General features: G+C 33.9%; 1 protein-coding gene across 1 annotated transcript in view; it reads right to left on the reverse strand.

The window, feature by feature from the left end:
- The window catches only part of LOC133190238 (uncharacterized), a 68,587-nt gene that overhangs the window by 25,462 nt on the left and 26,199 nt on the right, over nucleotides 1-16,926 (reverse strand). Inside the window, exons 5-8 of the mRNA XM_061325749.1 lie at nucleotides 15,860-15,983; nucleotides 13,774-13,976; nucleotides 8,797-8,939; nucleotides 789-933 (exon numbers count right to left, since the gene is read on the reverse strand). Of these exons, the coding sequence (XP_061181733.1) occupies nucleotides 789-933; nucleotides 8,797-8,939; nucleotides 13,774-13,976; nucleotides 15,860-15,983 (615 nt within the window). The remainder of the gene's footprint in view (nucleotides 1-788; nucleotides 934-8,796; nucleotides 8,940-13,773; nucleotides 13,977-15,859; nucleotides 15,984-16,926) is intronic.

Genomic DNA, 16,926 nt, shown 5'->3' on the forward strand with positions numbered 1-16,926 from the left:
CAGTGCTGGAGGGAGGGAGATCATAATCTCACATCAACTTCATTGGGGTGATTCTCAGTGTTTAATTTGTGCTTTTTAAAGCAGTCTTGTATAACATATCTAATTTTACGAATTCATTAGAGGTGGGACATATACCAATACATACCAATAATGGACTTTTACGAGAAGCACTGACTTTTACAGTCGATGGCTTACTTTGACATTTAAACCTGCCTTATGTACGGAGGCACGGAATTGATAATAGACAAGAAAACCTTAACAGTAGTTATAGGTATGGTGGTAGGGGCACTAACTTGATTTACCGGTATGCAATCAATGCAAGAGATGATGAGAGGCAGAATTGCATACCATAAATTACCTTATTTGTGAGGTTAGTACCTCCTTTCAATCTAATTTTTCTGAAAGAATGAAATAAGGAAGAAAAAAACATATCGGAAGAAAAACTAAGCAAGAATTGGTCAAAGTGGGAATGGAGGGGGTTGAGGGTAGGGTGGATGCCGATCCCTTCCTAGACAACGTAATATTTGCTTTGAAATGGTCCTTTATCATCGTTTAATTAACTCTTGAGCTTAATGTTTATATCGCAAAAGAGCTTCCGTATAATGCCCTAGTGTAAAAGTAAGTCGTCGTTTGTAAAAGTCAGCGCTTCTCGCAAAAGTCCAATAATAAATTCCAAAGTACACAAGTTTTTTAGTAGGTATTTCCTTCACTGAATAATTTTTTTTTAGAAAGTGCTATTCAAAACTTTAATGGTTCTTTATATGACCTATTTGGTTCTTATTTAATACCTGTTTCACATGTATCGAAGTTGTTCTGTTTGGGATCACTATAGTATAATCCTCTTAAAGGTTTAATCTTCACTTCAACTGTGTATGTTGTTGCAGGAATCAGATTACACACAATAAGGCTCTTGTTGACATCAACATTATGAATCTAAATATAAGAAGTAAAAGTTGCATTGATAAATGAAGAACTTTTTCTGACTTTTGAAGTGCATATGTATTTATTAAATGTGAAGAGGGACTAATTTCTGTGCAGAATACTGGATCATCTCAGAAATAGTATGAAAACAAGATGGAGTATCCCATCTTAAGTGACAAAACAAGAAGTCTGTGAGCCAATGCTCACTAGTAATACCCCCGCTTTGATGTGAATGTACACAATTTCAGTTATGGACATACACAAGGATGAACAAGAAGTTGACATCAGATTCATACAAAAATGAATCCCACCATATGGCATGCCTTAACAAAGAATGTGCTAAAATTTCAAGCATCTGCAATCAGTAGTTGCTGAGAAAACTGTGACCAAAATCTGTTATGTATGGTACGGACAGACGCACAGATGAACAGGAAGTTGACTTCGGATTCATACAAAAATGGATTCCACCATATGGCATGCCTAAACAAAGAATGTGCTAAATTTCAAGCATCTGCAATCAGTAGTTGCTGAGAAAACTGCGACCAGAATTTGTTGTGTATGGTATGGACAGACGCACGTATAAACAGGAAGTTGAAATCGGATTCGTACAAAAATGAATCCCACCATATGGCATGCCTAAACAAAGAATGTACTAAAATTTCAAGCATCTGCAGTCAATAGTTGCTGAGAAAACTGCGACCAAAATTTGTTATGTATGGTACAGACAGATGCATGGATAAACAGGAAGTTGACATCAGATTCGTACAAAAATGAATCCCACCATATGGCAAGCCTAAACAAAGAATGTGCTAAAATTTCAAGCATCTGCGAGAGTTGCTGAGAAAACTGTGACGAAAAATTTGTTACGGACAGACAGATACACAGACAGACAGACACATATGGGTAAAACAGTATACCCCCCTCTCCTTCAGAGCGGGGGTATAATAATTCACACTGAACAGATAATACAGCTAGGTCACAGCATCTCTGTTTGAAGTATGAGACCGGATGATCAAATTGTCATGACTAAACAAAGCAAATGACCTTGATCTTTGACCTTTTCATCTTTAATATCAACTGACCTTTTCTCCAGGTCAATTTGCTTCACTAGGGCAATTAAAAGATTAACATGTTACAGTATGATTAGTATAATCAAGGACAACTTGAACAGAAAACTTTTTCATGAATGCCCTGCATGCATTGATGACGTTTTCTGTCCAATGTTTCTTTTATTCCTCATTCAAAGAAAAAATATCAAAGTACTGAAAGTACTCATGGGAGTTGAACATTGTAATGTGAAAGATTTAACAGGAAGTAAAGGAGCTATAGTGTCGGAACATTTTTTTATGCTTTAGATACAAACCAACTATTGCAGATTTGCTAGAGATACAACATCAAACATAAGAAATAATTTCAAAAACATTTGAATAACGAAGATCATGGGCCACAATACTCACCTGAGTAACTTTAATGACTTTAACCGTGTTGTTCTTATTCAGATTTTCAAAACTTTTACCACTTAATATTCCCATGCAGGGACGTAGCATCGTTTTTGAAAAGGGGGGGGGCTCGAAAATTCTATTTTTTGGGTGTGGGGATAGGTTTCAAACTTCTTTCAGTATCAAATTTTACTCATACACTACTACATCACCCCTATTTGAATATTCTGCAACGAACAGTAGGGGGACGGACTTTCAATGAACATTTACAATATTAAGTTTCTATAAATTTCATGTTTGGAAAAAAGGGGGGGCAGACCCCTCCCCCTCTTCAATGCTACGTGCCTGTCATGAAAAAAAATGTGTCAGCATAAATTAATATGGCGATATCAAACCCTGAGGGGTCTCTAAATCTACACAATATTAATAACAATGTCTTGCAATTATGAGGATTTTTTCCCTGTACAAATACATTCAACTTAAATCCCAATTTACTTAATTCATTAAATATACCAAATTAATTTTTAGCCAATTCTCACATAGTATCCATATAATATAAGAGTGCAGAACATTAACTGGCAGATTAGAAATATGCAGCTTACGTCATTTAAATTTCCATCTGTTACAATCAGAATGTTTAATGAGAGACAATGAAATGAGCAGGTACAATTCAAGACGGACGTCCGAGAAAACATTGGATTGAAATTCTAGTTTGAAATTCATTTTCAATCCAACTGAGCTGTTTCTAAACCTAAAGTGTGAATGTATGATCCGAAAGACAAATAATTTCAATTCCCAAATACATGTTGTTTGACATTCATATTTATGTGAGTACTTTAGCATATAATTTTAAGGATACGTAAAAGTAAAAGAAGACAGAGATTACTTTTTCAGGGGACGGCCATTTGATTCTAGAAGGGGGGTCAAAAATTGTTGAGTCAGATCATGCCTCCACATGATAGAATATATCTATTTCTAGGATGACAAAAGCTTTTTTTTTTAGTTTTGTCTTCACTGAAAACTGTTTGACAAACAAAACCAGGGAGGGGTTGTCAATTTAAAAGAAAATTTTCATATTTATTCCAAGATCGTTCAGCCCCCTCCCTCCCAGCATACACATTCACATACCAAACAGAAATCAAATATTTGTCCGTTTATATTTCTTTAAATACACTGGACAGAAAATTCTGATTTATATAAATTTCAAACTATTCCAAAATTGAAATTATTTGTCTTCTTGGTCAATCAGTAACACCGTACGTTCTTGTGTAGCTGAGGTAGATTGAAAATGAATTTCAAACTGGAAATTCAATCCAATGTTTTCTCGGACGTCCGTGTCAAATTGTACCACACATTTCATTGTTTATCGTTTAACATTTTGACGGTAACAGATGGAGATGACGTAAGTTAATATTCCGCGGTCTTAATTTGTTAAGCCAACTGAATCAACACAACTTTGAATGGTTTGCATTCTAATGGTTCTATTGCAGCAAAGTTTCCTCAAAACAAACGAAACTTTTTAAGTCATTTGGATGTAAAATATTAATGGACATGCTGATACAGCTCATCCAAATTTCTGAAAATAAAATCTTTATCTTCTGGGCTCCTTTCTTTAATATTTCGAACATTGATAATTTATTTAAAATACCTATGAAAGCATTTGAAGCACAACGCCCTCCCTACTCTCTTCTGAATATGTACAAGATCCCCATGGCCGTAGGAACCGGGGGGGGGGGGGGGGGGGGGGGCGGGGGGGCCGTGCCTCCCCAATAATTTTGCCGATATATATATATTACTATAGAAAACATAGATACTATATGTCTGTGCCCCCTCAATAATAACGTCTGATGACCTTTTTTTTTTTTTTTTTTGCTTGTCAAGAAATTTTTGGTAGTAGATAGTGCCCCCTCGACTGAAAATGTATGGCTGTGCCCCCCCAAACTGAAATTGCTTCCTACGGGCCTGATCCCTGGTGCCAACAACCAACTGGCACTTTTTATTTTCAATGTTACCATCACCAGACACAAAATTGTCATTTTTTTCTTCCTCTGATTGGAACAAGTACTTGATATTATCTTTTGGGTATAACTGGTTCTTTTCGGACACAATAATTAATTTTTATAGAATTTTTGTATTTAATTTTTCTATCAAAATGTTTTTATCTTTATAACTCAATCATTATGTATTTTTTTAAATCCCATAATTTTTAATTTCATGTCAAGAAATTTCTATATAGAAGTAAGTATCTCTGAATACTTTGCCTTTTGTTTCTTTGTTTTACATCTCTTCGAGAATTTTTCTCATAAAGAGACACTACCACTTGCCAATGGAGGCTAGGGCTGCAAATTTTTACCTATACAGGACACTCAGAACCATTGAGCAGTGAGGGATTTTTTTTTTTTTTGGGGGGGGGGGTGCCAGCACCTACTGCGAAACGGGATCTCGGTTTATACGGTCTCATTCGAAGGGTCCGTTTCTAAATGCATACCGCAGTGGGATTCGAACCCACGACGTAATGTTTAACACCTTACTTTGAATCTCTAGAGCAAACGATTTTGAACAACTGTGCGACGTGAGTGAAATTTACTATTTGTGATTTTGATTTGATACAAATTTCAGTGTAATTGAATTTCAGGTATACTATATACATGTAGCTGAGCTGGACAAGTTTTTCAAACTTTCAATGAATTAAAACGATCGACTTGAATCTGTTTTGATTTTTTTTAAAAAATCAGATGTAGTTTAACGAGCTACTGCAAGAAATAAAACTGTTGTAATTATGAGGATCGATCTTTCTCGCATATCGATCACTGGTCTTAATAAGCCATTGTGTCCGCACACGCATGCATTCATTCATTTTAATTGTTTTTATTAATAAAATCAAATGAGACATTTTTTAATAATAACGTACTACTGCAATACACTTTTATATGCAGACATTTGAAATGCATTAATTAATGTAACACTCATTTTTCAAGTTCAGTACTAGTGTTGTACACGTGACCCACTGAATGCTGATAAATTCATGAAATTAAGGATTAAAAATTAATGACATCTGAAATTGTCACACATTTACTTCTTTCTTTATAAGTAATTCTTATCTGCAGAGTTATCAAAAACACTCAATCTTGTCGGCAAGGTCAGTAAGGAATTTTCTGGACCGATAACGTACAAGAAAACACTGGTCCAAAAGACCGTTTAAAACATTGAACGTGATGCAATTTTCTAAAACGCTGTGCCTAGGTAAGGACCACAAAACACTGAAATCGTACGTATATGGTGACGATTGTCGATCAAAATTGTTAAAGCATGTCTCTGATTAGAGACTCTGTATCATAAGATAGGACTTTTTGTGAGATCGAATATCATAAAACTTAAAAGGCATCTTATTTTAGTGCTACTATTTTTTCCCTTTATCAGCGATTCAGCGCATGTATCTGGTCTGACAAAACTTTGTCCAGTCTAACAGATCATTTGACTTTGTCAGACCTAATGTCTGACAGTGATTCAAAAATTTTGACATCTCTGCTCCGAAAATCACTGCACAGTAAATTCATTTACAGTTGTATAGACTTTACATTTGTATCTGTCCTAATATACTTAGAAGCATAGGTGAAATATTTGCAAGATTTTGCCATGGTTTATTTCCTTCATCACATGACTATTAATTGTTTGGAAGTTTGAAAAATAACAATAAAAAAAGTTTCAGCTTGTTATATGATCTAACATAAACGGTTATAATTTGTTGTTTTTCTCACTTAAAATTTACATACGTACATGTAGTTCGAATGTCAGACCTGGCTGTTCCGACTTATTTTATCAAGAATTTCATATGTGAAATGCTTATAAATTTTATGCCACATGAAAACAACTTGAAAACTCAAAAAGCTTAATTTAGTAATTTATCTTAAAGTTTCACCTTTCTGTGTACGTTAATCACCTTCTCTCCGATTTTCTTCCTCTTCGATGTTAAACGTGTTAGGATTCAATATTAAACGAACAATTGTTCATTTATATCCAAATCAATGTAATTTTTTTTTATTCTTTTGATGTTTATTGTATTACCAAATAAATATTGTTGAAAACTTCGAATATTTATGGCTAAAAATAGGTATTACATTGATTGTGAAATAATGTTTACCACGTGTCAGTCAATGCAAAGAGGTTTCGCGCAGTCATATAGTCACTTGTACAGAGTTGTCGTTAATTTCCCTCTCATTGTTTATAGGTGCCGCTGTATGTGCTGCAAAGGAGGTTCGTGACGACAATTTTCAACATTTTTTTAGTTCTGTATAAATCAATTTTAATTTAATCAAAATATAGTATTCAAATTAAGTTAAATGAAATTCAATTGATTTAGTTTCATATCATTTATCAAAATTAGATAAATTCAGAAAATTGAAATGGACTATTTTATGGCAGACGTTTATGCAAGTTTACATTGAATATCACAGGAGTAAATTGGTCGACACAGAAGCCCCACAGACGGCCACTATATAATCAATACAAATTACTGCGCTTAGAAAGCCCGTGATGACCAAGGGAGATTGAACATAGTTCAACTCCCAATAAGATTCAGCTTGATTGAAAATTGAAAACAACAAATGACAAGCGATAAATGTTTTCTAGCATGAACTTAACAGCAATCTCCAAATTTTTTTTTGGTGACATCCTTAATCAATAAGACATTCAGTATAATGAAATAAATAGTGCATGTTGTTGAGGGTAACAGTTGAAATTGACAACCCAAGGAAAACCATTGTTGACGCATTGGTTGACAATGGTTTTCCTTGGGGTGTCAATTTCAACTGTTACCCTCAAAAACATGCACTATTTATTAGGGATGGCAATCAAATACAGAATTGCTAATCGGTTAACCGCAAGACGTTCCGACGGATTAGTCAGTTAATCATATCAAAATACACATTTTTGGACATTTTTTTCAAGTACCTCAGAGTCTGTACTTATATACAGGAAGCCTAAAAAACGTTAGAAGCTGGATACATTCTGTTTAACTTGGTCAGGAAACTACATGTACATATATTTTATTTCAGTTTCAATAGACAAGAAAAATTAAGAAAAACATGAAACATGCATGCCTGTAAAATCAGACATTGATAATTTTCCGAGCAATTTCACACAAGTTCATTCTGCATTGTCACCATAATTAAAACGGTTTGTTCCCGTTTTGCACACATTTAAATTTCAGGTATTGATATTTGTTATTGTATTTTGTTACATAATACATAGTAATTAGTTATGTATTTGTTATTCTTTTAAATATATATCATAATGCATTGGTAAAATGCAGGTATTTCCAGGTAAATCCCAGATGGAGATCAGACTATAACTGCTATCAAACATATTTGATTGATGATATTGTTCCATAATACCTACTTATCAAATGTGTGCAAAATGGGAACACACCATTAAAACTATATGTCTGATCTTTCACTTCATTTATAAGATTGTCTAATATAATATAATTTAATAGATAGCGGCATCAGATAGACATACCAATTTTCACAGTGTTCAACAATGATAAGATAAAACACAAGATTGAAAAAAGTGTTAAAGAAAGAAAGAAAAGCTAATATGTGTTGTTTGCAGCTATCGGAGTTTGGACGAATAATTGCGAAATCTCTTTTAGTCATTTACATGTAGGCCTACATGCATATCCGTATAAAATGAAGAAATAGGTACAAGAAAAGATCTTTTGTATAAAATTATTAAATTGATATTATTTACAGGAACGTTTTGATTCAATATGTTTTGGCAAATCCTGAGTGACATCTAAAATCTTCGACTTTCGATGACACCCGAATATTCTCGCTAACGAGGACGTGTCCACTCATGAGTTTGCGGACGCATCGTTTTTAAGAACCTTGCGTCCCAAATAATTTTGCTGCGTCCAGTACGCAGCTTCTTGCGTTAATGAGAATCCTGTGACATACGCACAACTTATCATACTTGCATGTATAAAATATATATCTGAAGAAATATTGAAAAATATTTTGCGATTGTAATTTTTGCGGATTTGTCCTATCCGCAAAATTCCGCAAAAATTGGACAACCGCAGAAAATACCCGTTATACGGTATTTAATATAATTAAAGAATTACAGGACAGTCGTAACAGCATGGGGTTCTTAAAAACGTTATTAACACTTCACAAACTGACCATCAATCCGGAGAGTCATTACTCGTAATTACCCCCAAAGGAGAGTCATTAATTACCCCAAAGAAGCTTGAATAGATATGAGAAAAAAGCTGAATTATCAACTTTACTGTATTCCTTTCCAGAAAAGAAATATTGAGATGATATGGGAAGGGGGCCTAATACTTAGACTTTTACATTTCAAATCAACAATTCTCAACCTCTGAAGCTATCCAGAAACATCCAAGAAAACTCAATTTTTTTTCTTTAGTTATTTATACCAGAGGGGTACTGTTCCATTGTGACATCAGGCTGACTTCAGAAGATGTCTTGACCTCTCCTGGAATTGTCTCCCATGACACATTGGCACATCCACAAGAACCCAGGGATGAAGCATTAATGTATTCTGTAGGCAAAGGTTTCTCTACAAAATAAAATTGAAAAAAGTGTTTTATGTACTGTTAATAAATAATTTTAATGGCAATCATATATTAGTGCATTTTGTGCTGTTTCTTGTTCCCTAATTTATTTACATGCTAATAACGTGTAAGCAGAAATTTTAGCAAGGACTCAATTTTGACATTTTTAGCAAGGATGTTGAGATCACTAAAATAAAATATTGCTAACAATTTATTCTGCATAAGAGGTCACCGCAATCTTTTTATGCACCATAAAATCACTAAAATTATTTCCCACTAAAATTAAATACTGAATTTTAAGGACAAATCGCTAAATTGCGTCTCACTAAAAATATCATGGACATGTCAAAATGATTGGGAAGTGCTTACCACATATTTCTGAAGTATTTTACCCTTAATGGATATCTTGAACCCTCGAATATCTCAGTTTTTTCTCAGTCCCATTGAATTTGAGATAAAGAGGTTTGACTGTAGCTCATAGAATACTGTTTTCATATAATTATGTATCCATGGCTGTGAAGTCACAAGGGTTTCTGTATGAATTTGATCAAGTCAAATATTGTGGATTTACATATACTAATCGGTATGTGTAAAACATGAAATAGCTATACGTGTAAAACATATGATAAAAAGAATCTCTCATGGTCTGTGGTTAGATTGTTATATGCAACACATAAATAGTGTATTTGAAGTACAAGATTTATTTGAAAAGGGTTTTTCTTTGGTGCAGGTTTATTTTCTCCTACAATTAAAAATAAATAATCTTAATCTGTTTAATTCTGCCGAACTCTAACACAATATTAATTTATAGATACAAAACACTTCTGCATTCTTAACAAATTAATTTTTAAATTTAACACTTGTTCCACATGAAAATAATTTCCTTAAACATTCAAAACAACTGCTACTTCCTCCCAACCCTTCCTCCATTTAACCTGTCCCAATTTCCCCCCAGAACCCTTAAAATCTCAAAACAGGACATCCTCTCTAACTAGAACAGCGGATATGAGCATTGTCTCCCCATCTGAAGACCATTTTTTTCCTGTCTTTCTTTTCAAAAATCTTTTAAGAGGAAAGGAGCTTATCATTGTCATTCTCTGCTAGTTTTATCATTTTTAAGCAAAATATAATCTGCTATACACTATGTTCAGACAATAGTTCATAGTGCAAATTATCTCAAGCAGAGATAGTAAACCAATACAACTCTTTACTTTTTGCAGAAATCATAAGTAATTTCCTAAGAATTCTTAAGAAAAATATAAATAAGTGTTAAAAAGTGTATTAACTTACCATTTTAACCATTGGAATACTGCTGCAAACTATTACAAATGTAAATATATGGGTGTCGTCATTGCAGAAGAGTTTTTAAAGGTCACTTGCGCAATGAAAATAAGTTTGAGTATATGCTCTAAAATTTGGAGTACATACTTCAAGAAGTATATATACATACTCAAATTTTTGCTAATTAACCTTAGAATTTGACAGCTTACTCCAAGGCGTACAGTTTTGAATTTGAACCAGATCAGAATGGTATCAGATAGCATACTTAATTCTGATAAAAATGTGTTTTGCTACATTTTTAGAATGACTAATGTACAGTAATTGTATTTCTATCATAAAGCAATATCTAGCATAGAAAAAGACAATAATCCAGAAGTGAAAAAAGAATTAGATAGATTACATGATCAGTACGTACTGGTCCCTGCTGACAAAGCAGGTAACAACATTGTCTTTGTCTGTAAGGCTCATTATATTAAATGTATTTTAGAGGAACTTGGATTTAATTCTACAAGTGGTAATCCAATTTATACTCATAGTTCCCTTTCTAAGGAAGAAATTCTTCAAAATCATATGTCAGTTTTGAATATTTTTATTATTCAAAACAACCAAAATGAATTTGAATTACCATATTTATATTGGATTCTGAAACTTCATAAAAATCCTCTCAATACATAGCGGGTTCCAGTAAATGTTCAACCAAACCTCTTTCTTTACTCTTCACTAAGATATTAACAGTACTGTAGTGAAGGAGAAACTTCAAGAGTACTGTGCAACAATATGTTTGAGAAGTGGTGTAAATCAGATATGGATACTTAAAAATTGCAAGGAACTTTTGGAAAATTTGAAATCACAAGATTTTACCAAAGTCAACAGCTTAAAAACTTACGACTTTTCAACTTTATACACAACCATTCCCCATGATAAATTAAAGTCCAGGCTTTCTGATATCATTGACAGCTGCTTTTTCAATAAAAATGGAACTCGTAAATTTACTTACCTTGTCACTGGTCATTTGCAAAAACATTTTTATAAAAAACATTCTGATTGTACACACAAGTACTCTGAAGTTGACATTAAAAAGATGCTTGAGTTTCTGATTGACAATATCTATGTGGTTTTTGGAGACCAGGTCTTCCAACAATCTATTGGAATTCCCATGGGTACCAACTGCGCCCTGTTGTTAGCAGACCTTTTTTGTATTCATATGAAGCAGAATTTGTCCAAAATCTTGTACGTGAAAAGAAGAAAACACTTGCTGTGGCCTTCAACTCGACATTTAGATATATCGATGACGTATTGCCAATTAACAATGACTATTTCCATTCTTATGACGATACGATATATCCTGGTGAGCTTGAGATAAAAGATACCACAAAGTCTGACACATCTGTTTCATATTTGGATATTTTACTTGAAAAAGACGTTAATGGTAATCTAGCAACCAAGCTTTATGAAAAACGTGATGACTTTAACTTTTCAATCGTCAACTTCCCTTACTTATGCAGTAATATACCTTCATCACCCGCATACGGGGTATATATCTCTCAGTTGATTCGATACGCAAGAGCATGCTCTATGTATGTACAATTTCTAAAATGAGGTAAATTATTGACAAACAAGTTGATGAAACAAGAATATCAGCTGTCTCATTTAAAGTCATCATTTCGTAAGTTCTATGGTCGATACAATGACCTTGTCAGCAAATACAATTTATCATTGAGTCAAATGCTGACTGATGTTTTTGATACTAATTGTTAGGCCATTATTTACACACTGAATTGTCGACGGATTTTTCCATTATTTCCCGATCATGACAAGGAGCACACAGCGGTTGTGACCAGTGGGCAGGGGATGTTCACTCCTCCATGGCACCTGATCCCACCTCTGATGTTTGGAGGTCCATGTTTGCTCTGCTCCTATTTTGTATTGTTTGATGGACTTTTAAGCCTGAATACTGTTCATTATCTCAATATATTTCATTTTACAATCATGCTCACTAAACCAGCATACCAAGATCAAAAGCTTCATGTCTTTCAATAATCCACTTTCGATACCACTAACTTCAAGAATGCCATGTTGAAGCTGCCTGAGCCAATTAAATTTTTGAAGTTCAATCAGCTCACCCAACATGATCAGGGTTCTCCACATTTGAAAATTTAACCATGGAGGAATCTGCTGAAATGTGATCGAAAGCACTAGGGTGTGTTAGACTTTCTAAGCTTCATTAATCAATGTTTGATTTCACAAAACATAATCATTGCAACTAAAAAGTTGTATTAACAAACAAAAAAAAAGAAAAAGGTCAGAAAAATAAACAACAAAACAAACAAAAATAACTTATTTTATAAATATACTAAGTTTTATTAAAGTTGAACCAAAACTGTAGGGGCATTATAAAAGAATTTCATAATTTTTTTTTATTTCAAATAAGTAACCATGGAACAATGCACGTCAAATTTCATTCAAAAACTGATATAGTTACAGAATTGATGTTGTCTATTGTATGACAAATTTTATTCAAATAAAACCAAAACTGATGAAGGAGCCGTATTTTGAAAAAAAAAAATTTACCGACATACAGACAAACAAACATTGACCTAAGCTTTTATAACTGCATATGGTCTTTGAAAACTTACTGATGGTATATATAGTATAAGTATCAAAAATTCATATAAACAGGGGCATAAATTTGATACAACTTTAATTTTGCTTTCTCCGTTCTGTTTTTCCCCCTCTACACTGCATTTTTTGCCAATTTCCCTCCACTGTTATTTCTCCACGTGACCCAGTCTAAAAATAGCGCCACGCGATGTTTCATAGGAATGGGAGGTCCATGTAACTCTAAAACTTAGACTTGGTAAACGTTCATGTACATTTTACCAGAAAGATATAAAAATAATATTTAAAAACAGACCTACAGGAATTGATTAAATACAAGGCCAGAATAGAAAAATTTTGAAAGGGTTGAATTCTTCCTGGCTGCAGAAACTTGACTTGGATGCTTGTCAATTTTTGACATCGTTATGTTTAACTGTGCTATTCTTATTTTTTGTAAATCATTTATTATATAGTGAACATGTTGGAATCCCTCTCTAATTACATGTGTACAGAAAAATTAACTCTCATGATATTGATCACCATCTGATTGACTCTCAATCATCATGCTTCATGGTAAAATCGCTGATCAACAACGGACTTGTTTGTTTAGCACAATCCACTTTCTCTCACAAGAGAGGTGCATGCCAGTTGTAGAATAAACACAATTATCTACTCATTAGACAAGTCAAAAGTAGGTGTCAATACTGAAATGCAATAGAAATTTAATCATGGAGGCCACTGATTTTGACCATGGCACAGCTTGTTTAACCATGGTGCACATATATTTAACCATGGCTGGCTGTCAAGGTAAAACCCCTTGTAGAGAACCCTGAGGATGCAAATGCAATACTTGCTCACAATCAAGTGTGCCACTGGTCATCATCAGTTTAGCTGGGCACATCCGATTTATCAGAATCAAGTATGCTAAGAGTCAATGTTCAAAACCAGATTAAAACTTACTTATATCCTCTGTTATATATTCCATCCGGAAAGATTTCACTACATTAAATTCCATGTTTGTTACATTAAGGATGACAATCTTGGACATCGAGAAGATGGCAGCATTAGTAAAACCATCTTTTTCTGCCCATGAACAGTTCTGCTGGTATTTACCGGTAAATTTCTCTGGACAAGGTAGAACACTTGAACCATTGTCAGGAGACCTAAATGAAATCAACAAGTTAAAATGACACATCCTCTAGTAAGATTAGTAACATTTGTGTATATTATGAACTTCCAATGTTTCTCCACTAGAAATTTGTGGACCTGACATGGATTTTATACTTTTTCTGCCACTGACATTGAACTTGCCAAATAACTTTGGTCATGGTTATGAATATCCTCAACTTGTCCATAATCTTTGCTGAAGTATCAATTTCCAATATTTATCCATTACAATATTATGAACTGGATACAAATTCTATATTTTCTCTGCAAGTCTCCTTTGAACTCACCAATGACCTTGGGTCAAGGTCATGACAAATATTTGTGACATAAGTGTAGTAGGAGAGGATGAATGAAGAAAACATATGACTGGATCAGGAATCAAACCTGGGACCCTGTATCACTAGTTAGGTGCTCTAATCACTAAGCTACCAAAGCCTATATTCACAGTCAATGTAGCCTAAACTACAAAATTAAAATAAGTAATATTATTCATGTAAAATAGGAACCTCTAATGTTGTTCCATTAGGTTTGAAGTGGACATAAACTTTACACATTTTCTGCCACTGACCTTGAAATTGCCAAAAAATTTAGACACACTCTTGGGTTATTGGCAATCTTGTGTTAAGTATCAAACAGTCAAACTCCAATGTTCTATTAGAGAGTTGTGGATCTGACATGTATAATACGCTTTTCTGTCAATGACCATGAAATTGGGTCAAGGTCATGACACACCAACAAGTCATACATTTTTGGTGTTATTAGCTTCCAATGTTACACCATTGCAAAATATGTTCATGACAGGAATTTTTCTAAGTGACCTTGAACTTGAGTAAATAACCTTGGATCAAGGCCAGGACACACCTTCAGGTCATTAGCAATCTTTGTATTAGGTATAAATTTCCAATGTTTCTCCATTACAAAGTTATAGACCTGACACAAATTTTACACTTTTCCAACCAGTGACCTTGAACTTGTTTGAATGACCTTGAATCAAGATTAAGACAAACCTCAGGTTATACATGTAAGCAATTCTTGTGTAAAGTATGGGAACTTCCAATCTTTCTCCATTACAAAGTTATGGCCCAGAAATGACGGACAGCTAGGCAGATGTACAAGGTGATTCCCATGTACCCTGAAACTTAGTTTCCTAGGGTTTAAATATCTTAAACAGTTCTTTGAAATTCAGCTAAACACAAAGTGTGACAGAAAGATTTAAAGACAAAAGGGTGGAAGGACAAAAGATGAGATGACAAACACTAAATGCCCCAGCCATATTCATGGTGGGGCATAAAAAGTGTATTTTTCAAGTGTTTATAATTAAGTTCACAGCAAGAATTATTTTCCTTCCTTGCATAAAAATTGTTAAAGAAGATACACCCAATATACATGTACAGTGAGAATGAATAAACAATTCCGACACTGATAAAAACAGCTAGACTTTCTCTGAATTGTTGATAAAATCCATGACCATGTTTACAAATTTTCAATCTAACAACCTCTTACCTATGATGTCACAGTCTACACTATTATGCTACGAAAAATGGCTTAAAGGCCATTTTCTGATAATAATCACTACAGTATCTTTTATATACCGTCAAACCTTGTTATCTCGAACTCAATGGGACCAAGAAAGAACTTTGAGAAATCCGGCGATTTGAGCTATATAGGGTAAAATACTTAAAGAATAAGTGGTTGGGAATTATAAATCCCTTTGACATATACATTGCATTTGAGATATCGGTGTTCAAGATACCGAAGTTCAACTACATTATTATTATAATAAACTCTTAACAGCTGAAATTATAATAAGATAATACGAATAAACAACATAAAGAAGCAATACTTCACTTTGCTATTCAACAGAATTTGAATGACTTACATTATAATTGAGATATTGAGATAAGCAGGGTGGTTGTATAGTCCAAGTTCCCATCTACAGTGAAACTCTTTTTTCTCTTCATTCAATATACAAGTAAAGTTTGTTACATTCCTCACAGCTTCATCTGAAAAAAAACAAAACAAGAAACATCAAAGCAGGACATTTACACTGTGTACTACAGTTCATTTGCAAAAATAAGAAAAGTGCAAGTTAGTAAGAAAGGTCAAGATCAGAAAATCTGGGTATAATTGAAATTCTCATAACAAAATGTACATTGTTTCTTTGTAAATAAGATGTGTTTGTGAAACACTGATACCCCCATATGGCAACTTATAGCGAAGATTAAACTTTATCTATGTTGGTACCCAAAGTAAGGTCTTGTCTCAAAGAATATACATGTGAAATATGAAAGCCCTAGCAGCAACCACTGAAAAGATATGGAAAAGGTTAAAGTTTTCAAAAGCGAGTCAAACATCAAGGTCACTGTCAAAATTAATGGTGCTCAAGGAAAGGCCTTCTCAGAAGATATACACATGTGAAATATGAAAGCCCAAGCACCAACCATTCAAAAGTTACGGCCAAGGTTAAAGTTTTACAAAAGTAGGTCAAACTCCAAGGTCAAGGTCAAAAGGTCAAAGTTCTTGGTATCCAAAGGAAGGTCTTGTCATAAGGATTACATAGGTAAAGTATGAAAGCCCTGGATCCAACTGTTCTAAAGTTATGGCTAAGGTTAATGTTGGGTAAAATTTTGTAAAACTAGGTCAAACTCCAAGGTAAAGGTCAAATATCATGGTATCGAAAGAAAGGTCTTGTCACAAGGAATACACATGTGAAATATGAAAGCCATAGCTCCAACTAATCAAGAGTTATGGGCAGTGTTAAAGTTTTAGCAGACAAACAGACAGACAGACAGCTAGACAGACGGACGGACAGGGCAAAAACTATATACTCCCGAATCTTCGCTACAGGGGCATAAAAATTGTTCCACACAAAAATACCTCAGTATACATCTTATTAAGTATAGTGGGGTATTTTTGTGTGAATGATTCTTTTGAGGGTTTTTTCCT

The sequence above is a fragment of the Saccostrea echinata genome, unplaced genomic scaffold (genome assembly GCF_033153115.1).
Source record: "Saccostrea echinata isolate AGI-Se365-2 ecotype Australia unplaced genomic scaffold, CSIRO_AGI_Sech_v1 ptg000022l, whole genome shotgun sequence".
NCBI lineage: Eukaryota > Metazoa > Mollusca > Bivalvia > Ostreida > Ostreidae > Saccostrea > Saccostrea echinata.